Genomic DNA, 25241 nt, shown 5'->3' with positions numbered 1-25241 from the left:
ATAAATGCACTAAGGATAGGTAACAAAAAATGCCTCACAGAACAAGCAAGCAAAACAGCAGGTAGGCATAAGTAACTATTCCAAACAAATGCAGAAGAAAACCGACAGTCGAGGCAAAGATATAATACAAAGAGCACGCATTACAAAATATTCCTGCAGTAAAAAATGAAACGAAGCCATGGCAGGCAACACCCTCATGAGGTTATGTCATGTAATTAGCAAGTTATTTAAAGCAACTGCTTTGAATTCAGCCTTATCAGCTTTACCAACGACAGTGGGGAAGAAGATTTACATAAGACAGCTAAATAATTCAATACCGATTGTCTTCTCTCCCCTGTTTTACATTGAACAGCCGAGCGAGGACTACAACATCAAAGTTCAGCGCAGGTCACGTGAAGAACGCAAAACACAGGAAGAGAATCGCTACTCAGTCGTTAATTACTGCAACGCTAAGTGAGCATTCCTTGGCAGAAATGATAGGAAGCGAAAAAGCACCAGTTATATCCCAGTTTTTTCAATCGACTACATAACCCTAAACTGAGTTTTGACATTAGTCACTGGTGAACTGTGAAACGAGGTCAAGTGAGGAAAAATATGCTATTCTAAATTATTTTGTGGGTGTGGTTAAAATAGCATGAAAAACCATGCATAGTAACAATTTATGTATCATTTTACAAGAAGGAACTTCAAAGGAAATATAGTGTCTGCACGTTCATTTCAGGCAGAAATGGTGCCCGGAAATAATGCAGAGTGGAAATTATGGATAGCGATAGCAACAATTCTGTACTGTACCTGGCAAATATAACTGGTCCTCAGAAAAATAACCTACTTGAGCCTCGTACCGCATCTGAATTTAAAAATAAGATGGACTATCTGCTAGAGCATTTCAATCCTGTCAGATAGGACAAACAAGGTGGCAAACAATTAACTAGGATTGAAATAAGCTTTCACTAATGTAAAAAAACCTGTGTAACTGTGCTCTTTCAAAAGATTTTCCTATTTGAACAGTTATGCCTTAAACCTCTCAGGCTGCAAGGCAGAAACAAAGGACAGAAATCGAACTTGGTTCAAGCTGCAATCAACAAAACGGGTATATGCCAGCACAACAATATGTGACAGTATGTGTTTACATCTTTGAAAAATGTTGCCTGCGAAGTGCCACACAGAACTGGAAATGTATGCCAGACCCGCATGCGAGGCGGATGCTCAACCACTGGGTCGCCGCTGCGGTTATTAATGTTTAAAAGTAGTACAAACAGCAATTTTTCCTATGGAAACAAATGCACATATATGTCACATTCTAAAAAATGAAAGTTACCCCGAGCTAGCATAACTTGAGAGCACGTCAGTGGAGGCGCAGTGGGAACTGCACTTTTTGTGAGCTTTGTTCGAGCAGGGTCCATAAAGCAGTGAGCAGAAAAGTGCTCGCTGCACATGTAATAGCACCTGCTGAGTGCAGAAGCTGGCCTCGAATAAAGCTCGTCACGCCCGGCGTACTGCACGCATGCTTTTGCCCTGGGGAGAGAGATTATTCTTTAGCAATGGTATCGGGCTTGACGCTTGTTGAACATATCCCCGCAAATTTGGCGTAAGTGGTGCTGAAGTGCAAGTACAGATTAGAATGTCTAGATTTACGCACAACACATGGCAGAAGGTGACACCTAGCGTGATTTTAACCAAAACAGCACTGGATCGGTAGAAAATATTAGCAGGCAGTAGTTGTCCCAAGACGATGTTTCAGCTATCAGACGTCATGGGTGCACTTGCAAGATGTTCAGCGTCAAAAATAAATACGGCTACGCTTGAAGTTTACAACGGTATTTTAAACTGAATGTGGATGCTTTCGACGAGTAGAACTGAAAGTAAATGAAAAGAAATATAACACATGTGTGCACAGACTGACATCTCCACAGAAATTCAGCTTACGTTGAAAACAAGTGGCAACATTAAGCAATTAAAATGTATACCTGCTGTCTCGTGGAAAACAAGAATTTTGCGCCTGGCTTCCTTCGAGTTTTTTCATTGTTGACGCACCACGTGATACAGCAGTACCTGCCGTAGCCCCCACTTCCCGGTGGCATGGCCTGAGAACATAGAAAAGCCAATTTTGCACATCGGCAAATTCCTGCGTTGAGATAAACCTAATGAACACTAACAAAAATACAAAATACACAATTTCTCACAACGCATGCTACGCGTAGCTAACCAAATACATAGTTGAATTCACATGTCCTGAAGCCGCCGTGTGCAGCTTTAGTAAATAAAACAAACGGCCCTCGCGCCGAATGCTACAGTTATGCGCTATTTCTTGTTCGAAATATGCGTATTTAGGGCTACGGCCCTAGCGAGACACATAGAGGAATATTTACGTGCAGACAGTACAGCAAGAATAGCGAACTGCGGTCTTACCAAGAAACAACCGTCGCAGCACCACAGCAGTACACAAAACGGACGTGCCCACGAAGCTTGCAGACGCCGCAAAAAAATACAGCCGCTCACACCGTCGGTCCGTCGCTCACTGCCGCCTGGACGTGCTTGCCCGTTGGCTTGACGCACTTAAAAAACGCCGCTGTTGCTGACGTAACTGCGGCCGTAGGCGCGCAGCGCACGTCACTGCAAGCCAAGACATGCCAAGACCATACTCTTTTCCTTTTTTTTTATTTGCACGTTCAGTGCCATCTGGCGCAAACGGGGAAGCGCCGAACTCGGCCGCGAAAAGGCCCGAGTGTCCGCTCTTTACTTTTATGTTACTCTGTGTCGAAAGCTGCAGCGTCACCTGTACCAGCGCCTTACCAAGCACTACGCGAAATGCTTCGCTTGCCGCGCTGCCTTTTCAAGACCTCGGCGACACGCTTCGTTTGTGTCGCCAATTTTTCGGCACTGAGCGACAGGTTTCGTCTGCAGCGGTACAAACCTTTCCAAACGGCGCACTCCTGATGTCGGAAGTGCTTTGGGACTAGTATCAACATCAGGATTCATGCTTACAAACGCCAAAACCGTGCGTAGCATTGCCATAGACGCTTGATACGAGCTCAGCGTACGTGCTCATCGTCTCGAAATGAGCGGACGACATTGTTCTCAGCGCAGTAATCAAATTGAGCCACCACATTCATCAGGAGCATGGAAAGTGCGCGCCATGATTAGTGTTAAGTGCTAGGCAGTGCACAGGAACCCAGTTTATCCATCTCTCAGACAAAAACAGGACGGGAAAGCAGTCAAGTCTACTAGTTCATTGTAGCCTGTGCTTTATGTATTAGTAACGTTGTGCATCCCATCCTGAGCGGTAGTCGCTCACTTGGACTGGCTCAAAGCGCACATTTCATTCTTCTAAAACACAGTTAGGAGCACTGCCATATGGCTGCGCAAGAGCGCAGTAAGATTTCTTTCATTTTTGAAGTCTCTGTGTAAAACTTATGGAACAAAGTTCATGTACGAAGTACATTGGTGCAAAAAACTCGATGGGTTTTTTGAACCACCTCTACAACTTAACTGAACGAACTTGACCCTAAAATAAATAAATAAAAAGGGTTACATCAATAGTCTCAGTTAGTTATTAGGCGTTGCGAAAAATTCCCCGAAGCGTGCCATATGACGGCAGAGAAGAGGTCCTTTGTTTTGCTCAAATGCGATTTACCCCTTTTAAAGCTTTCGATCAAGTTACGGTAAACATGGTATATATGCCTAAATTATAGTGGGCTGCTAGATGAAGATCATTAAAACTACATAGAAGTAAAGAGGCCTTCTCAATTCAATTACGGAACTTACAAAGGCCGCACGAAATGCACTCTATAATTATCCTTCTGCCTGGTAACAGTCATTTAACTTCCAGAAATAGATTTCAGGCAAATTTTCCTACCAGTCATAGCCGCCGCGGTCGCACAGTGGTTTTATGGTTCTCTGCTGCTGACCCAAAAAACACTGGTTCGATTTCGGTCGCGGCAATCACATTTGGATGAACGAGAAATGCTAGAGGCCCGTGTCCTTTGTGACGCCAGTGAAGATCAATGAACCCACTATGGTACAAATTGTCTGAAGCATTCTACTATGGCGTCCTTTATAGCCTGTGTCGCTGTAGGACGTTAAAACACATAAACCATAAACCAATCTACCGCTCTTTTTCTTCAGGTAATTTCCTCCTCACCTTCTATGTACGCCTCCAAACTCTTCTTAGTGGCCTCGTCCAGGCTTGTGCCGTCTCTCAGTACCACGAAAGCCCTGGCGGCCTCTCCAAACTTGGGGTGGGGCACACCGGCCACCACCACTTCCCTGACGTCCGGGTGCGAGAGGAGCAGCGTCTCCAGCTCTGCGGGAGCCACCTGCTGGTCCATGCACTTGATGATGTCCTTGATGCGGCCCGCCACGTGGAAGTGCCCTTCTTCGGTATAGTAGCCGGTGTCCCCTGCGTCACGCACGCATTTGAGAATGACGCAAGCCTTCGCTAACTTTGTTGCTTTATGCTCAAAGCCATCCGGATCGCGGTTTTATCATATTGTATAGTTAGCGGCGACCAATTGCGGGAATCAGTGCAGCCGCGCGCAACTAGTTCTACAGCGGTCGAAGAGTTGGATTTTTTCGGCGCCTTATATGGAAATATATCTTTAGGGCAATCATGGCTGACCTATATTGGCGAAGTTCCACAAAACTACCATCCCCGCCGCGGTGGCTCAGTGGTTATGGCGCTCGGCTGCTGACTCGAATGACGCGGGTTCGATCCCGGCCGCGGCGACCGAATTTCGATGAAGGAGAAATTCTAGAGGCCCGTTTACTGTGCGGTGTCAGTGCACGTCAAAGAACCCCAGGTGGTCGAAATTTCCGGAGCCCTTCACTACGGCGTCCCTCATAGCCCGAGTTGTTTTGGGACGTAAACCCCAGTAAACCAAACCAAACCAAAACTAACATCAAAAATAGGGAAGTATCTAAACAGCCTATAATGACATTTCACGGTGATCCTTAAGCCATTGACCAGCAGTCTACATCTTTCTGTCGCCACAGACAAATTGCTTCCTTTTTAGAGCAGAGGGTAGGGCAAAAAGAAAGCAGTTAGGTTTCGCGTGTCCCTATTAAGCCTTTAACGTCCGTGTCGTTGCTTTCGTGTCCGTCAACTGACAGTTTTCCAGGTAACGTAGGCCCCAAGAAAATACAACCGAACTCCTAAACTTCTCCTACATGTTTCAAGCTAGCCAGCTTTGTTTTTCTTTTACGCAGTCCAGAAAACATAGCCGGGATGATTATCAAGGTCAGGTGATGCAGGAACTACCAAGTTAAGCTTGACTGTTGACTGTACTATATGGTGGCAGAATTTGTGCATGCAGTTTAGAAGGGTATAGTAAAGGAATATGATTTCTCAAATGCAAAGTTTTACACTTTGTTTAGCAAGAGTTTGTAGGCAGGACTTGGACAGAGATATCCTTGGTGTTATTTATCTTTTGCGACGCAGCCCCGTTCGGGCGTACACTATAAAAGATCCAATTTGCGGGACGAATGTAGACTCTCCATATATTAGGAATGATCTTTTTATGTAATATTGCTACAGAGTAGGTATAGTAGAAGCCTGGTAAAAGTATCCGATGTCTCTTGTCATAATCGTTCTTTTAAATATCTGAAGCTAAGAATTTCACACCTCGCCCTAAATTCAAGGTGGCGTGTGTTTTTTGGGATATTTTTCAATGAGTTTAAAAAAAAAAAACGCGTGAGGTTCGGCAAGAATTAACCATTCGCCGACTCGGTGGGACGAAAATGTACTGCGAGAGTTTAGCATCCCAATTGCGTCGTATACTGCCACGAGAGAATGCATGGTAAATATTTTTAAAGCAATCATGGTTGACCTATTTTCAGGAAGTTCCACAAAACTACCATCAAAAATAGAGAAATATCTAAAGAGCCTATAGTCAAAATTCACAGTGGATGATGTAACAGAAGCTCGTTATTAACTTATTCCACGAGTGTTGGTAACAACCTGCTGCTCATGTGAGGCTGAATTTCTGAAATTTCATCAGGTACTTTCTTGGACGGACGGACGGACGGACGGACGGACGGATGGATGCATGGATGCATGGATGCATGGATGCATGGATGCATGGATGGATGCATGGATGGATGCATGGATGGATGGATGGATGGATGGATGGATGGATGGATGGATGGATGGATGGATGGATGGATGGATGGATGGATGGATGGATGGATGGATGGATGGATGGATGGATGGATGGATGGATGGATGGATGGATGGATGGATGGATGGATGGATGGATGGATGGATGGATGGATGGATGGATGGATGGATGGATGGATGGATGGATGGATGGATGGATGGATGGATGGATGGATGGATGGACGGACGGACGGACGGACGGACGGACGGACGGACGGATGGACGGATGGACGGACGGACGGACGGATGGACGGACGGACGGACGGACGGACGGACGGACGGACGGACGGACGGACGGACGGACGGATGGATGGGTTCAAATGGGATGGATGGATGCAGGGCGGTTGGTTGGGTGGGTGGTTCGGTGCGTGGGTTTAAACGGAGGCAAGGTAGGTGCCTCCAAGTTCGGTAATTTCTTGTATTTTTATTTCTCGAACAGATCTGTCAAACTTAAAGGTATTATCCACAGAATCGCACATTATCTTTTAAAAAATTATATACGTTTGCGTCTGACGAATTTTTCAATCCTGAACTGGTATCCTTATGTAAGCGCCCTACTTTTCAGCCACCGGTCCTCCAATTGCTTACTGGTTACCCCATATTTCAGATTCATACATATTACATATGTTAGCTGTAAATCCTAGAGCCTCATATAAGGTGTATCGATTTTACCAAATTTCAGAGAAATATGTTTCATCCCTTATATGCATTTACCACGTACATCCTTATGTAAGCGGCCTACTTTTCAGCCACCGGTCCTCCAGTTGCTTACTGTTTACCCCATATTGCAGATTCATACATATTACATTTGTTAGCTCTAAATCCTAGAGCCTCATATAAAATGTATCGATTTTACCACATTTCAGAGAAATACGTTTCATCTTTCATATGGATTTACCACGCACTACACCTGTGTCATCTTCACGGTAAAATTTCTTTCTGTAGCCTCGTGTTCAAAGGCATCCTGGTATCCCTTAAAAGAGCAGGGACATGTGCCATCTGCTGGCGGCATCTGTTGGCGCCATTTACGGCCAGCTTTAGGGAACACTTAGGAACTCTACGGCCTTGTTTTAGAATGGTGACTTTGAGGAATTTAGAGACTCCCGGTAGAATGCGCTCGAACATGGTTAATATCATGGGCCGCTCTTTCTCCTCGCTGGAAATCTCCGCTGCAAAGTACTTGCTACGCTTACATAAACTATTTCAGACGGCCCTAGAAAACCAATGGGATATGCCAAAAGGCCCTAATTCCTGCGATGATTCTGAGTGTTCAGCGTCGCGCAGAAAGCTGCTGCAGCCGTGTGAAGTAGAAGCGTTTCTCCAGATTTACTGAGCTTGTAACCAACAGCGTTAGTGGTCAGTGCTTTTTGTTTCGGTTGCTCCCACAAAGCTTAAAGCAAATATGAAGAAAAAAATCTGCTCGCGTGGAGTAATGTTTAGCGTGTCTGGGCTCTAAATCGAGCAGTTGCGAATGGTATTCGCAATTTGTGCGTCGGTTTCCATTTTGCTGTCCAGCCTCACTGTGTCATGGCGCGTAGAATGTAATCTGGAGCAGCAGACGTCTACCCAAGGCAGCAACAGCTGCCAGCCTCTGTAAAGTTGCACCATGAAAATGCTGAAAGCTGGCGGCTAAGCATTATTTTTTTTTTGCATTTCGAAGGTTGGGGAAAGTTGTTTTGAAATATGTGTACCTGCTAATACGTAATTGAAATGGTCCCATTGTTTCTGCTTATATCTGCTTCTCCCGACACGTAAATTTTTTGCGTGTGATCGGAAGTGCACGCATCTTTTCCTTTACCCTGCGCCTGCTCTGGAACGTGCACTCGGTTAGGCAGCTCGAATTCATTCGAAAGTGTCACTATACCAGAAATTATGCTGCTCTTCAGCTTTGCAGCTTCATCCAGATAATGCTTCGCCTCGCCCATGTCACTCACACGATACCGCATTTAGTGTAGACAATCTGAGGCCTTGAAGACGCTAACCTCTTTTTATCTGCACGCCATGAAATTTAAGCCACGACCACCATACTCAAACTATCGAATGCGCGCGGCAATGTACGAAACTATATAGGGTTGCAATATATACCAGCGTTCAAAATCCGGTATTAGTGGCGCACAAAAAATTGTATACTTTCTGTTTCATGATGTGCCGAATATAGATGATAGAAATCGCTGTTGTTGTGAACAAAAAAAAGTTAAGCTTGATAACTGAAGTTCTAATACAAGCCGCTAAGAGCCTGCCGCCATGAAGCATTTTATCAGCAACTTCATTCCTACCACACTACTATGCTTGATTTCATTTGGTGCGTTTCATTATCAATAATGCCACATTATTTGGTTAATAAAGTGAAATGTTCGCGTTGGTAATGTATTAAAGGTTCTAGAATAACACAGAGCTACCGCACTCTTAAGGCAGGCTTTAAAGATGTGCTCTAAAGCAAACAAGTTCCCCTTCTACCGCGGTGCCTACAAGATACGTACAGCCGCCCACAGACTTAACACGAATGACGGAAAGCGTGGCCTGGACTGCCGTCAGCGCCACGAAGCCCTAGTCATTAGTGCGAGGCAATGCTCTCGATATGTTTGCGGTGGCTGACGAGAGCTGGTGCGCAGCTCGCTTTTACTGCTTTTCCGCTTGTGCCTGATCGCCGCGTAGACAGCGCGCTAGTCTCGGAGGCGTTTCAGAGCTTTTTGCTCGTCGATTCGGCCTCCACGGCCCCGGCGACGCTCTTTGCAGTTTGCTTATCGCGGCAGCCAGGAACTGCCCGCTAAGCTGCCGCGGTTCGCACCTTCTGTCGTCAGACACCGCAAACATTCCGAGAGAATTATCTCGCACCCGATGACTATCGCTTTATGGCGCTGACGGCAGTCCAGGCCACGCATTCCGTCATTCGTGTTAAGTTTGTGGGCAGCTGTACACTGATGTCAGGAGCTCAGAGTGCTAGATAGAACAATGATGATGTGGTATTAATAGCGGCATTGATCGCACAGCACCAGTGCGTTGCACCGCGCTCTTCGATACTATAACCTCACTCTGCAACACTGAAAAAAATTTCCAACACTTTATAAAGCCGAATTCTTATGCGACAAATTTGAGCTCAGTTTGTTTTACTCTGGCTGTCAAACTCAGAATTCGCGGAACCACAAAGGAGCATTATTCGGCTAATCTCACCAGACCCTCAGAGGAAAAATTGGCGATTAGTACCTGTTTTAGGCAGTCTTTTGAGCGGTAATAGAAAATGAAGCAACCTCAATGAAAAAATGTTGGGTGTCGGCAAACTATTATATACGCTCCATGCAATACATACACTGAAGCGGTGTTTTTGTTGCAGTACACACTACGACTGCATCAAAGCGAGCATAAAATATTTTTTTTTTAGTATTACAGTCACCAAGTGCCTCATTCAATACTCTTCTCCTGACTGAGGGTTGTTGAAGGGCAGTGTTTTATTTTTTAAAATGATATTCGATCTTAGACGTCAATGCTGAATGTTCCACATATATCAGTGACCGAATTATGTGCAATTTTTTTTTTTGGGGGGGGGAAACAAAGTGATTTGTCACGTTAGAGCTGGACGGCCGTGTTATTGAAGCCGCCTGTGAAAGGCTGGATTTCACACTTCCAAGACGCGACTGAAGTCAGCTGTTTTACTGCCACACTCGCCGATTTCCGTTTCGGGAACCATTATGCTACCACTTGCAAGTGTTGTGACAGGGATGTGCATTCTCCGAGCGACGCATTGCAGCCCAAACGTGGCATTTCTACCACACAAATTTTTATGTAACTCAAGCTCGTAAGTAACGCACGAAGCATGTAAAGGCAGCTACAATATGAAAGGAAACAGTAACGTCTTCGAAGAAAATGAATTTGACTGCTGTTGTCTTTTAGCGAGGTTAAAAATTACTGCTCAGTATTATTCAGCAAAAGGAAAACTTAACATGAAAGCCTGAAAAACTATTTTACGACCACTTTGGTAGGTTAATCATTGCTGGAACGTACATTATGTGCTATTTTCATATAGCGGTAGCCAGTGGATGCTCAGTGGAAATTCGGGCTTTGCTGGAATTGAACATCACCTGTGCAAAAAAACCCGTCAACATCAAAGGCCTTCGCCGTGGCCTCAGGCATGTCCATGTAAGCCTTGAAGACGGTTGGTCCCCGGATGCATATTTCACCGCACTCATGGGGTCCGAGAATTTCGTTTGTTGTCACGTCCACTACCTTGGGAAACGAACAAACGGCGAAACGGCAAGTTTTCAGCGTATGACATAATGAAAAAAAAAACACAATCTTTAAAAAAATGCATAAAAAAAATCTAAGGTGGGACGAAAACTCGTCTGGTCGGGCAGAAGACTCATGGATTTAAGGGAAGAAACGCCGACCAAAGGTTGTTAATACGAAGACGAAGACGTTTCGTCATCTTCACGGAAGCCTTGATCACTCTCAGTGATCATTGAGAGGGATCACTCAGTGATCAAGGCTTCAGTATGGCAGCCGAAACGTCTCCGTCTTCGTAATAACAATAACCTTTGGTCGGCGTTCCCCCCCTTAATTACAAGAATATGCATACAATGAAATATAAAGTGCTTCTTAAAAATCGCTGGCAACAACGTATCTGTTATATAGTATCGTGAGAAAACGGCGTATACAGGAACATGACACGCCGATTAGACAGCTTCTTTTTGTAAAGAATCCAATCTGACGACATCGAGCGCAGCGAGCTCACGCATGGAAAAGGTGGCCACTCTCATTCAGGTAAGCACACAAGTATAGGGGTGTTATTTGAAATTTCAACTGTGCACGCCTTCGGGCGCTTGTTCGTCGAGACGCACATACCATTCACAAGTGGATCCGGCTTCAATTGAAAAATAGGACAGGTTCACGGCTGCATGATTGCGACAGGGGATGGAAATGCTCTGTCGCAGCTGTGTATAGAGTTCAGAACGCACATGATGCACACGGAGCGCAGAACGTCTTTTTATGCAACGGGAAATAATTTACGAGACGTGGTATCCAGCATGCGTAAGAGCTGAAACGTTGAGGACAGCTTTCATTTTTCGTAGTGGAGGTTAGAAATGGCTGCGCCAACTCGGTTCTAAGCATAAGCTCTTCCCATTGGACTTTTTAAGCCTTCCATGTATTGAGATTTTGTATTTGATGAGTAAAAGTGTAAGGATTGCTGACCTTCATCTCCACGTCAGGAACGGGCGGGCCGACGCAAGTTGCGTCTTTGCAAGGGCGTCTGCAGTAGGCGGCAGCTGCGACCACTTCTGTGAGACCATACCCTGAATAACAAAAGACCGCATGACGACTCGTGTTGACGCTGCTCAGTCCTATTCAAAGAAAGTACTAAATCCTTCAGTTAGATTGCCCATTTTGGAATTGTATTCGCTCCTGAACAAAACGAAAAAAGAAATGAGCAGTTCTGTGGCTGCCTGAAAATTGATGACATTATGCGCTCAACTTCCGAAATGATAGTGACTGTTCCGCTGCCTCCTAGCAATGCGGCCGCAATGCTTTCGCGATGTGTTCTTCAGGAGTCACAGTCACCCGAAGTTACGTTATCACTAGGGCCCGGAAATTTAGGCACTAAAGAACCGCGAAATAGGCAGGCATCTAGGCTCTAAAAAATATTGAAACAGGTGCTATAAAGCAAAAATAGGCGCTTTGAATAATACTCTTTATTCATAAGTACAAGATTTGTAAGTCAAGCACGGAGCGTACTCAGTCCTCAACTGAATCAATAATGCTCATTCTGAGGTTTTCGAACTTGAAGCTCATTCGGTATTCGTTAAGCATAGCTTTGTAATTTAAAAGGTTTCTTTTGACATCATATGAACTTAGTGGCGCGAACCTAAAACATGAGAGTTGATAAACGCTTAGCCTTCAGGTGGTGTGGTCTGACTGTCTCCGCGTAGAAAACCTCTGATTTCGGAAATTGCTTCTAGGCATCTATTTTTTTATGCGAAGCATACTAAAATAGCCCAACCCAGCTCCTCGAGCGCGGCGGTGTCGTTACCATTAGCCTTTCGTGACCTCCATGTCATACCACGTGATGCGTGGCGTCACAGCAGATGAAAAACGGGGGCCCAACTCGCGCCGTCGCGCGAGGCGTCGTGACCAAGGATGACCACGTGGTGCGTGACGTCACAGCAGATGAGAAACGGGGGCCCAGCTCGCGCCGTCGCGCGAGGCGTCGCGACCAATGTGTTTCCTGCTTCTGCCGCTAGGTGCACTGTAGTGAACACGTGATGCTGGAGCGGCGGTATACAAGGGGGTGCGCCTGCCTCTGCTAGGCGTACACGGGATAGAGATGCCTCCTGGAGACAGGGCTGCTGGTTGGAATGAGAAGCAAAAGTTGCGGCGTGCTACACAGACTGATGAAGAGCGTGAAGAACGTCTAGCCAAGCGGCGTGCTCGATATGCAACTCGGCGACAATATGCTTCGCATCTGACTAGGCTTACCCTAAGCTAACCCTCAGCCAATTTTTTCTATCAATTGTTGCATCTTCGTAGAAGCAGTAGCGCCCTTTCCTTCTAGTCCCCGAAGTGCTGCTGGTACTTCTGCCATTACCTTCAACGATTCATCTGTTGAGAGTCCAGCTTTTTCTAACTTTGTCATCCTTTCCATCAATATTGAGAAGTTTGCACTATGTATGTCACATCTCTTTTCATACTCGCCTCTTGCTACACTTCGAGATAAACACTTCGTTACACTGCGTTCAAGTTACAATTCGAGAAAAACGTTCGCCGAGACCCGCGCCTTTTGTGCGTGCATCCGCGCGCGCCTTTCACCACACATAGACAGATGTCTCAAAATTGAAAAACGGTACCGAGGGCCGAAGTGCCGGATTTAGGCATTTATAGGCAAAAAGTGCGGTTAAATAGGTAGTATTTCCTAAAAAATGATAAAAAGGCAGGCAAGTGCAAAAATCCCCCGTTTAGGCATTTATAGGCATGTTTAGGCAAATGCCTAAATTTCCGGGCGCTAGTTACCACATAGGAGCACGTCTATGCGTCAGCATCTCCATGACTTATAATTGGTCGCTTGCACTATGCCACGTGAAATAAAAATTGTCAGCTATGCCAGGATATAGGTAGCGAGAGGTACGGCATATTCCTGGTTAAGTCTAGTTGTTTTGCTTATCGTCATGGCTACGTCTTAGACATTAAAGACGGGACATATGGCGAAGGCGGCGCGTGCAATTCAACTTTATTGACCGCAGAAAGACGGCCCGGTGATCCGTAAAGTAACACACGGCCATTCGGTCGGAGGCAAGCGGCGCGGTGCACCATCTGCGCGGCTGTGACGTCACTGGGCTCCTCGCGCATGCGTTCAGTGGCGCCCAAGGCCCACAGCGAAACGGCAAGATTGCGGGTAATGTAGCTCTCGCTACAATATTGTCGGGGCCCTGCAATTTTCTGTCGTGAGAGCAGTTTTGATATACTATTATGGTGTACACACTTGGTAGGCGTTCACATCCGCTCGACAGGAAAAAATATATAATGGAAATACTACAGACATAGGTTCGGGCTTATAAGCCACATTTCACCTCGCACGGCGCCCATTCGAAGTGTTCATATACTCATTCCGCTAGCCAAGTGCCCTATTGAAGTAGTGCACATTTAAAATTGCTTTCTCGTTACTTTGCGGCATAGGAAAGACGGCCAACTTCGAAGAATTTCACCAGCTGCGCCTAGCGCTGACAAAATAAATGGCTGGACGTTTGTTCCAGGACTACCTATCGATCTGATGTGGAGTGTTCAGCAATGGGCTTTGCTGGAGTAAAATCCGTACCAACTAGTCGAAAGGTTTAATCATGGAAAGCTTAAATCTAAATTTTATTCGGCTATAGCAGTAAGAAGGAAGCATTAGGTCACAATGTTCGCGTTATGCTTCGTCCTCGGCACCTATTTTACCGCAGCTCTTATTATTTATCTTTTACTTGCTGGAATTGCATAGAAATAAGAATTTCAAGATAATGTGTGGTTTATCCGCTCACTGTCCGCAAAACAGACTGCTCTACAGACGCTAGCATGTACTATATTCATAATAAATATGTGCATACACGAGCCGGGTAACTGAGGTAAAGAGTATGATGTCTGGCTCAGTTTGATTCATGTGATGCGATAATACATAGGCACCATTACATTTCTACTTTTTGGTTGTTTGGGTCTGGGTAATACAACGCGGCATACGCGAACTTTTCCGTCAGATTTCAGTCGTGGAAAGGAGGAGCCAGAGCAATTTGGTGCTAGCGCAATTGTGATTCTGGTTCAGGATAATAACCAGTAATCCCTTGATTTCTACGCTTGCCTTATCCTTGTTAGTATAATGCTTAACAAGGTAAAATTGTAACTACACTGGAATACATATGCAATAGTCAGATGGAATGTAGACGGCATATGGAAGCTTTACTTTTGTTAGTGCTTAAGGTTTCCTATAGAAATTTGGTCGCCTATTCTGCATTGCTACTGCATTGCGGCCTGTTCAGGTAAATTTCTGCTTAGCATCAAGGAAAAACTGCAAGCTGGTTTTACTCACCGCACACTACATTAGCGCGTGGAAACATGAGAGAAAGTTCCTTCAAGTGCTTTGTCGGAGTTGTGCTTCCACCGATGAGGATGGCCCGCACTTCGCTCAAGTCCAAAGTTCTTGGCACCGGCGCCTCAGTAAGGTAGCGGACGTAGGTTGGATAGAGCAGCAACATAACATTCTGCAATCAACATCGTGCAAAGATTGTTAATTTGATCTCCAGTGATATCCCCAAAAATAGAGATGTTGAGCCATATTTCCACTACAGTGTGCTAGGGGCATTTCAATTCTGGCAGAATGCCATTTGAAAGCCTTAATTAAGGAACTGAAGTAGCGGTTCGTCTGACTTCCAACACGCACAATGTTGTCAAGATTTTTTTTCCGGGAGCAATGGGAACCTTTCGGTATTGACAAGCTGGGCATATAGTCGTGAATCTAAAAGACAGGGGTTTGTTTTTATGTCCCGACAAAATCAATTTTTACAAAGAACAAACTTTATTGTGCCGCCGCCTGTTATCTGAAAGTCCTAATGAGAGTTACTGAGCTCATGATATGAGCTAGAAAAAAAATGTTGGCACACCGTGACTCAGTTATAAAAAAAAAAAACTTTATCCGCTGTCCCAAAATTGAGAAATCGTCCATAAACCGCATGCACACTTTACATTTCGAATTCACGTGGTACGCTGTAACTTTGCTTAAACGCTTTTACTTCATCTCTACCTTGTATCTCATTGCCGCAGCGAGCAGCCGGTCGATGGCCATGGTGTGAAGAGTGATTGTCTTAGCGCCGAAGATCAGCATAGTGGAGGCAACAAGCACGCCCATGGGATGGGCCAAGGGCAACAGTGCCAAGTAAACGGCGATTTCATGGAACATGGAGTCTTCTGACCTGGGTATGCATGAACATGAAAAAGAACAACGTTTAATAATGCTACGTAGTGGCCACAACTTCGTAGAGAATAAAATTACAAGGACGCTTCATTAAGATCCGCCTTAACGCTACGACGCGACAGCTTAGATCGTTATTTACTACTTTCTTTGTTAATATTGACGCTAGCGCTACTGAAGACGACGACGTGAGGACATTAAGTGAAAAGGACGAAGTTCGCCACCATCGGACTCGGCACCGGACGTTCTTGGGAGCCTTCCAAACTGCCTTGAGCGTTAGCGCGTCTTAAACCGACGTGACATCTGGTGGAGGTGCTGGGTACATCTTTCATGTACCGGACGCCCCCATCAAGCCGCGATTCCAGCAGAGGTCGACCACCCCCGGTAGACACGCCCGTTCACCAGGGCAGCCGCCGACTACAAGGCCTATCTCCCGAGTTCGGGCTGCTCCCCGACCACAAGTCAACAAGGAGTGCCGGCGCTGCTGCAATGAATCCTCCAGCATCAACTGCGCCAGTCCTTCTCCACCACCAACGGGATCCGCCGCGTTTCCTTGGCCTACCCCATGAGGACGCCGAGGACTGGCTCGACCAGTTCGACCGGGTGGCCACATTCAATTCTTGGGACGGGGACTCAAAGATGCGTCATGTCTATTTTGCTCTGGAAGACTCTGCAAGGACATGGTACGTAAACCATGAATCTTGCCTCCAAACATGGGAGACATTCAAAGCAGAATTTCTCCAGGCGTTCACCAGTACGTTTCGAAAGGAGAAGGCCGACCTTCTTCTTCAGAATCGCATCCAACTTCCGAACGAAAGTGTAATGGTGTACGTGGAAGAGATGACACGCCTCTTCCGTCGCGCAGACCCGAGCATGCAGGAGGAGAAGAAGGTGCGATTGCTGATGAAGGGTGTAAAGGAGCAGCTTTTCGCAGGCCTGGTTCGGAGTCCACCCGCAACAGTAAACGACTTCGTCAAGGAAGCAATGTCCATTGAGAAATCACTCGACATGCGGGCACGACAGTACGAGCGCACTAACGTATCGATGCTCTGCACCCGTACTGAGGGAACATCCATGACCTCAGGAGAATCGCTGCGTGAGGTCATTCGAGCCATTGTAAGGGAAGAGGTGGCGAAGGCTTTGCAGCACACCCCTGCTCAGCCGCAGATTGCGTCATTTACAGATGTCATTCGCGAGGAGGTCGAACAAGCATTAGGTACGTCGCAGCTTTCGGCAGCCACTCCACCGCCGCCACAAACACTGAGTTATGCTGCCGCCGCAAGTCGTTTCCTTCCGGCCTCGACCCAACGATATGAAGCACCTACGCCAGCCGCTCCTCAGCTTCCACTTTCCCAGTCGAACATTGTCCAGCGACCTAGGCGTCGCAGAACTGACGTCTGGAGAACCCCGGACCATCGACCGTTGTGCTACCATTGCGGGGCACCTGGGCACATCTGGCGCCGCTGTCCATACAAGGAGATGGGTCTTCGAGGGTTCCCCTTCGGTGCTCCCCGTCCGCTGCCTGGAGAGCGACCAAGGGAGATCGCAGATTACATCTCCCAGGCGGACTCCGGCCAGCGTCGCATGTCGCGATCACCATCTCCGCGCCGCTACAGTTCTCCGGGACCCAGCGACCAGGGCCAGTCTAGAAGTCCCCGTAGGGGAAACTAGACGCGGCAGCCTCTGGAGGTGCGGCTGCTCGACGACAAGAACAAGACCCTCCAACGCCGCCAGACACATCGCCAATGCCGTGCAACACACCGTCCTCGACGACCCACGAACGACAGCATGTTAAGACAAGCCGACAACCCGCCGCACTTCTTCGTAACCACGACGCTTCTCTTCGACGCCGCATCCCTTCGACGCACCAAAGCCGCGATCGGACTCCTCGACTGTACCGCAAGACGCCAGCACCGGCCGATTTAGACGTTTCAGTAGACGGCACAGCCGTAACTGCTTTAGTTGACACTGGTGCCGATTATTCTGTGCTCAGTAGACAATTCGCCGCTGTGCTCAAAAAGGTTATGACAGCTTGGGACGGCCCGCAGTTACGTACCGCTGGGGGACATTTGATTACGCCGATAGGAATGTGCACGGCTAGGGTCACGGTACAAGGGCAAACGTTCCCTGCAAAGTTTGTTGTCCTTGCTGATTGCTCTCGTGATGTTCTCCTGGGTATGGACTTCCTAACGGACAACGGAGCCATCATCGACCTGCAGTCCCAGTCCGTCCAGTTTTCGACAGCGAATGCCATTGACACCACAGATGCCCTCCCGTCGGCGCTCCATATTCTTGACGAGCAAGTGACCGTGCCTCCCCGCTCCAGTATCCTGGTGACTGCGGTTCGCATACCATTCGAGACACTGAAGGTATAGTCGAGGGTAAACAACTTTTGCTCCTCGACCGCGGTATTGCAGTACCTCGGGCGGTCGTGTTTCTGGAAGACGGCAAAGTTGATGTACTCCTGACTAATTTCAGCAATGAGCACCAGCACCTGAACAAGGGGACGACTGTCGCTTACATCGATGCCGTCACTGATACCAAGTGCGCACAAAGCCTGACTCATGTTTCACGACCGGATCCAGAGGACATAGTCGACGTCAAGTACGACATTAACCAGACATTGCCGCAACAACAACAAGGCATGCTGCGTGACCTGCTCAATCGCTACACACACATTTGCGTCGTCTCCGCGCGTCGGCAGGACACACCTCGCTAAACATCGGATTATTACGGACGACACGGCGCCACCACTGCGACAGTCACCCTACCGTGTTTCCCCTAGAGAACGCGCCGCCATCAGCACGCAAGTAAAGGAAATGCTTGATAACGACGTCATTCGACCGTCTCGGAGCCCCTGGGCCGCACCTGTCGTGCTCGTAAAGAAAAAGGACGGAACATTGCGGTTCTGCGTTGATTACCGGCGACTGAATAACATCACTAAAAAGGACGTTTACCCTTTGCCCAGAATCAACGACGCTTTGGATCGTTTATGCAACGCCAAGTATTTCTCCTCCATGGATTTGAAGTCTGGGTACTGGCAAATAGAGGTAGACGAGAGGGACCGCGAGAAGACGGCATTCATCACTCCAGACGGGTTGTATGAGTTCCAGGTCATGCCATTTGGTCTTTGCTCCACCCCAGCGACCTTTCAGAGGCTTATGGACACAGTACTCGTGGACCTGAAATGGCACACTTGCCTCGTATACCTGGACGATGTGATCGTATTCGCCCCAACTTTTGACGAGCACCTTCGTCGCCTCGAGGCGGTGCTGCAGGCCATAAAATCCTCTGGACTCACTCTAAAAGCCGAGAAGTGTCACTTCGGTTACGAGGAGTTGAAGTTTTTGGGTCACCTCGTGAACCAAGAAGGGGTCCTTCCGGACCCTGAAAAAACCGTCGCCATCGCGAATTTCCCGCCGCCACGCGATCAGAAAGAAGTTCGGCGTTTCCTTGGACTATGTGCGTATTACCGCCGCTTTGTGAAAAACTTCTCTAAAATCGCTGCGCCCCTTACTTACCTGACCAAGGCCGATGTCCAGTTCCAGTGGGAAGCGCCGCAACAACAGGCGTTCCTAGAGCTTCAACGCCGCTTACAGTCACCACCCATTCTGGCGCACTTTGATGAATATGCTGACACTGAGGTACACACCGACGCTAGCAATGTTGGTTTGGGTGCAGTCCTAGTTCAGGTCCAGAAAAATCAACATCGTGTAATTGCCTACGCAAGTCGTGCACTGTCTAAGGCCGAAGCAAACTACTCTGCCACCGAAAAAGAATGCCTCGCCATCGTGTGGGCAATTTCCAAGTTTCGACCATACCTTTACGGTCGCCGTTCAAAGTAGTGACCGACCATCACGCACTTTGTTGGCTGGCCAACATAAAGGATCCTTCAGGGCGCCTTGCACGATGGAGTCTCCGACTGCAGGAATACGACATTTCTGTAACCTACAAATCCGGCCACAAGCACTTGGACGCCGACTGCCTTTCCCGTGCCCCTACACAACCAGCTCATGACGACGTTGCGGACGACGACGCCTTTGTGACCGCCCTAAACTCTACCGACTTTGCTGACCAACAACGCGCCGACCTGGACCTTCGAGACGTCATTGATTATCTTGAAGGTGCCAGTGGCAGAGTACCTGCCGCCTTCCGGCGAGCTTCGTCTTCCCTCTGCCTGCGTGACGGCGTACTCTACAAAAAGAACTTTTCTTCTAACATTCGCGAATACTTGCTCGTCGTGCCCGAGAACCTACGCCTCGAAATTTTGAATGCCTGCCACGACGAACCTGCGTCCGGCCACCTTGGCGTCACTAGAACGCAAGCCAAGATTCGCGAAAAATACTACTGGCCTCGCCTTGGACATGACGTTACGCATTACGTTCGCTCTTGCCGTGACTGTCAGCGCCGCAAGGTTCCTCCTGCCAAGCCCGCCGGCTTCCTCAAGCCCATCGACCCGCCGTCCCGACCATTCCAACAAATCGGGATGGACTTGCTTGGCCCATTCCCCATATCAAGCTCCGGAAAGCGGTGGATAATAGTCGCCACAGACTATCTCACGCGTTACGCGGAGACAGCCGCTCTTTCGAGTGGAACCGCTATCGATGTGGCCAAATTTTTTTGTGCTTCAGATCGTCCTGCGCCACGGCGCACCCCGGGTTCTCATTACTGACCGAGGAGCTGCCTTTACTGCTGAGCTCATGCAGCATATCCTTGCTTTCAGCCACACGAGCCACCGCAGGTCGACCTCATACCACCCCCAGACGAACGGCCTGACCGAACGTCTGAACAAGACTCTCGCGGATATGCTTTCGATGTACGTTGACGTGGAGCACAAAACATGGGATGAAGTCCTGCCTTATGTCACGTTCGCCTACAATACCGCCGTCCAGGAAACAACCAACATGACACCGTTCAGTCTCGTCTATGGACGACAGGTGACCACAACACTCGACGCTATGCTTCCCTACGTCGACGACCACCCAAATGCCGACGTTGCCCACTTTTTACGGCGTGCCGAGGATGCTCGTCAACTAGTTCGGGTGCGAATTCGCGCTCAGCAGGACCAAGATGCCCGACGGTACAACCTGCGGAGACGGGCGGTCGAATATTTCCCAGGCGACCTTGTCTGGGTTTGGTCCCCAATCCGACGTCGCGGACTCAGCGACAAGCTCTTACGTCGTTACTTCGGCCCCTCCCAAGTCCTGCGGCGCATCGGCGATCTCAACTATGAAGTCATTCCTGATCTAGCGCCACGCTCACGACGCGACGCGCGCCCCGAGGTGGTCCACGTCGTTCGCCTGAAACCGTATCACGCAAGGACACCGTGACACTCCCTCTGACGCTCGTTTCCTTTTAGCATCGGGACGATGCTAATCGAACGGGGGGGGGGCTAATGACGCTAGCGCTACTGAAGACGACGACGTGAGGACATTAAGTGAAAAGGACGAAGTTCGCCACCGTCGGACTCGGCACCGGACGTTCTTGGGAGCCTTCCAAACTGCCTTGAGCGTTAGCGCGTCTTAAACCGACGTGACAATATGTTCCTCTTTCTAATTACGCACGCTCATTGCCATACATCAGTAGGCATACAGTGTGATGTACAACATGACTAACCAGGTCTCCCTTTAACCAAGTCGAACAAACCGGCCTCATTGGTATAGCGTTAACGTGTCTGACTCGAAACCAAAGGGTCATTGGCTTGAATCACATCCCATCGCCCGAATCTTTTTGGAGTATTTAATTTACGTTACATCCTTATATGTGATAGTGACATTTCAGTCATGCTCGGACCTCAGTGACAATGTAACGTGACCTTTACTCAGTGCCATTCCCCAGCTCGCCGTGTGACATCACAACCCTTTCGTCAAATCCTGAATTAGTGTGAAAACGCGAGCGTCTTTTCCTCCGAAAGTCTGCTTGAACACTATCGTTTCAAACGAGGCAATTGACGGGGCACTAGAATGCACTCTTTACTGGGCTGACCAGCGGCCCGCAAAGAGTGGAACTCAGAGGCGGCGGTGATAATAAGCGTGCTCGGCGGTCATCGAAGGCATCGCTAAATTTAAAACTCACAACGAACTTTTGAGACATGGCGTGCAAAGTAACCACAACTGCTTCGAAGAGCATAGAACCGGTTCCACATGACTGCGACAAATAAAAAGAAATCTGGTCCCGTCTTGCGTAATAAAGTTACAAAGCCGCTTGTCGGCTGCCTTCAGCTTGAACAAATAGACATTACTAAGATTTCGGCCATATGAGCATGCTGGATAAAGAAACTCGCGAATAACGTTACTGCTTTGAGCTCTTCTTTCACTGTTAAAACAAAGTGTCATCAGAATATAAGGTGCACTGATTGTTTCCTGCCGCCCCCCGTGCTAAGCATAGCAAACAAGCAATGTTTTTTTTTGCAGGCTAACATCTTTTTCAGTGTCCAAAAAATCAATGCCCAGGTGTCGCCGACTTCTGTATTCTGTTGTCTCCGCCGTCATCATATAAATGTAATTTATTTTCAGACTGGTAGCGAAGATGCTTCATTGTATATGAAAGAAGCACTCCGGTGAATTATGAGAATTGATAACAAAGACCACAAAAATTATTTTCCCTTAGACCCAACAGTTGTTATTCGGATGACCCCTCATCCCAGCTCCATTGCAATACGTCATACCACTTAATCTCATAAAATTGACACGCGGCATGCCATATTCATGCAATATTTATTTGAACACTACGCAGGACTTTCTTTCTATTTGCACCGACACGCCAAAACAAATCACATCAGGAGAAGAGAAGTTTATAGGAGTTTTGTGTGCAAATCCATGAACCTGCACGGCAAGGCCGCATGCTCATATTGTCTTTACCTTTTTCTAGTTTCTTGGAGTGAATGCCAGGATAATATGGCGAGAAATGTTTTCCAAGTCCATTTTACAGAAATGTGCACGACACTCGTTCTCCTATCTTTCTTCATTGCTCATCTCTGCGTCGCTGGTACTTTGTGACAAGAGGCAGTTACTCCAATTTGCTACCTGACAGTCCCGTCAGTCCGCAAAATTGGTTGAAAAGGAAATACATTTTGCAGGCAGGACACCCACTACATAGTCTCTTCTTAAAATCTGGCCATTTTTTATTGATGCATACGTAGCTTACTTAATAGCTTCGCACTTCCCAGATGACTTTTTCAAAAAGGGGAGTAATTACTCATTGACATCCACCCAAGCGCAGCCATACGGCTACAAATTAAAGCTATACGGCTTTCTCAGAAACTTCTCAGTTGAAGAAAAATTCGTCCTGGTCCGGGGTTTGGACCCGGGACCACCGCTTCACCGGAGCAGTCGCTCTACCAATTGAGCTAACCGGGAAGGCAAGCTTATGGTAGGGCTAGAGCGAGTTGATCAATAACTCGAAGTGGGAACAGTGTTGGTCAATGAGTAATTACACCTTGGGGGATTCCCCTAAAAATTTGACCATGGCTCTTTTAAATTTTACGTGAAATCATTTTCGTGATGCATTTTATTTGTCTATGTTTACGTCAATACATTTTGTTCAAGGAACATTTTCACACTACAACGCCTTATTCATTTGGTGCTCAGGAAGAAGATTGAATAATCAAGAAACAAAAACGAGAGCGCACTCTAGGAAATTCATCGCCCCCCTATATTCCCAATTAAAATATTTTAGAAGCTTATTCGCGACTGCTAAAGCTAGAGCTTTCTTCTTCCTAAGCAGACTTTTAGATTGACCATGCCACCCGTTCAAATAAAAATTATTCTTTAAAAGAACGCACCAGGTACTGTTCATGCTCGTAATGTGTTTCACATCAATTTTTGCAACCATGCTATTTCTTGCAACACCCCATTCTGCAGGTGATAGGAATATTGTTTGCGGCATACACAGCGTTCGTCCGCGTGCGTGCTTAAGCCGCAAACCTTCGCATTTCTCGGGTGTTGGCATTTGCGAAGGGGTGCCGGAGATAGTGCAGAAAAAAAACTCGTACTGCATAATACCGGAAGAGCACATTTTTTTGGTATTTTTAATCTGGTGAAGACAATGAAATTCGGAGAGCTATGGTACTTCCGCCTCAGGAGGTTCTGGTCTGTTTCTCTTTTGCCCAGGAGCAAAGATTGCCTGACGCAAGTTTCATTGCCGCGTTGCAAAATCAAATAACTTAATTGGGTCTCCATCACTCTGGTGATACCCAAACACGGGAACAAAAAGCGGCCACATGGGGCGCCGAGCTCTATAAAAGCTTATAACAAGGGCTTGTCGCTATAGGAGTTGACTTACCGTTATTCATAAACATTTCTAGGGCTATTATTGCGAGAAGGAGCCTGCGTGGTGGCTCAGTGGTTATGGTGCTTGGCTGCTGACCCGAAAAAACGCGGGTTCGATCCCAGCCGCGGCGGTCGAATTTTTACTGCGGCGTAGTTCTAGAGGACCGCGTAGTGTGTGATGTCATTGCACGTTAAAGAACCCTAGTTGGTCTAAATTTCCGAAGCCCATCAATACGGCGGCCGTCATAGCCTGAGTCGCTTTGGAAAGTTTAACGCCATAAACTTATTCCGAGAAAAAGAGGGCTCGTTTCAAAAACCACCCTCTTTTCTAGCACAATGCACAAAACTTCGCAGCTAGTAGCATGCGCGCAATCGCGATGATGATCCAAATTTGCCAACTCTGTCGCACTATTTCTTTTGCTGCGAAAGCAACACTACGACAGCCAGATCGGCTCGTCGCGTGGTCTCACTTCAGCCGTATGCCGTGGCCCACGAACGACCTTGAGCCGCCGTTGCCTAGCAACGGCGCCGCCGCGCTCCAAGAGATGGCGCCGGCGTCGACGCCGCTGCCGTCGCCGCTCCTTACCAGATGCGCCCCGCTGGGGTTGAGGGAGAGATGTCGCCTCGGGGGGGTATATTACATGCGCTTCACCTCAGTGGATTCTAGTCGTTATGGAAGGCGCGAAAGAGAGGCAACAACGAAAAAACGAAGTGAGGAAGAGACAACGCGCTTAATTGCCTTCGCAATTCAACTAGGGTTAACCAGAGCTAAACCACAGCCAATTTTCTTTTTTTCCACTTCGCAGTCAACGTTACTGCGCAATGGGCCGTGTGTCCACCACTTACTTGAATCCGAACATTATGGCGACGTAGTTGCGGTGTGTGATGAGTGCCGGCTTGGGGTGTCCGGTGGTTCCACTCGTGTAGAATATGAAGAGCACGTCTTCAGGGTCCCTTGGTTCGGGTCGCTGGATCTGGTCAGGGTGGTTCTTCAGCGTCGCGAGTGAGACCATATCGCCGCACTCTTCGAAGGAGACGAAGGCCTTGTGGAAATAAAAAGCATACGGAGCGCTGTCATCTTGAATAAAAATTATTTTCTATAATAACTCCAAGCGTTTCCATGAACCACGTCAGACACGACTGAAGACATCATCATCATCATCATTATCAGCCTGACTACGCCCACTGCAGGGCAAAGGCCTCTCTTATGTCTCTCTAGTTATCCCTTTCCCTTGCCAGCTGTGGCAAACATATCCCCACAAACTTAATCTCATCCACTCACCTAACTTTCTGCCGCACTTTGCTACGCTTGCCTTCTGTTGGAATCCACTCCGCTACCCTTAAGGACCAGCGGTTATCTTGCCTTCAGACTGAAAACGCATCCTCAAGGAAA

General features: G+C 47.6%; 1 protein-coding gene across 1 annotated transcript in view; it reads right to left on the bottom strand.

Annotated features, from left to right (window-relative positions):
- The window catches only part of LOC149347143 (uncharacterized), a 64879-nt gene that overhangs the window by 2519 nt on the left and 37119 nt on the right, over positions 1–25241 (bottom strand). The window contains exons 5-10 of the mRNA XM_089585501.1: positions 24695–24891; positions 15411–15579; positions 14700–14871; positions 11339–11439; positions 10231–10375; positions 4142–4399 (exon numbers count right to left, since the gene is read on the bottom strand). Of these exons, the coding sequence (XP_089441627.1) occupies positions 4142–4399; positions 10231–10375; positions 11339–11439; positions 14700–14871; positions 15411–15579; positions 24695–24891 (1042 nt within the window). The remainder of the gene's footprint in view (positions 1–4141; positions 4400–10230; positions 10376–11338; positions 11440–14699; positions 14872–15410; positions 15580–24694; positions 24892–25241) is intronic.

The sequence above is a fragment of the Amblyomma mixtum genome, chromosome 4 (assembly GCF_055824585.1).
Source record: "Amblyomma mixtum isolate Tamu chromosome 4, ASM5582458v1, whole genome shotgun sequence".
Taxonomy (NCBI): domain Eukaryota; kingdom Metazoa; phylum Arthropoda; class Arachnida; order Ixodida; family Ixodidae; genus Amblyomma; species Amblyomma mixtum.
This window is presented reverse-complemented; position numbering and strand designations above follow the sequence as displayed.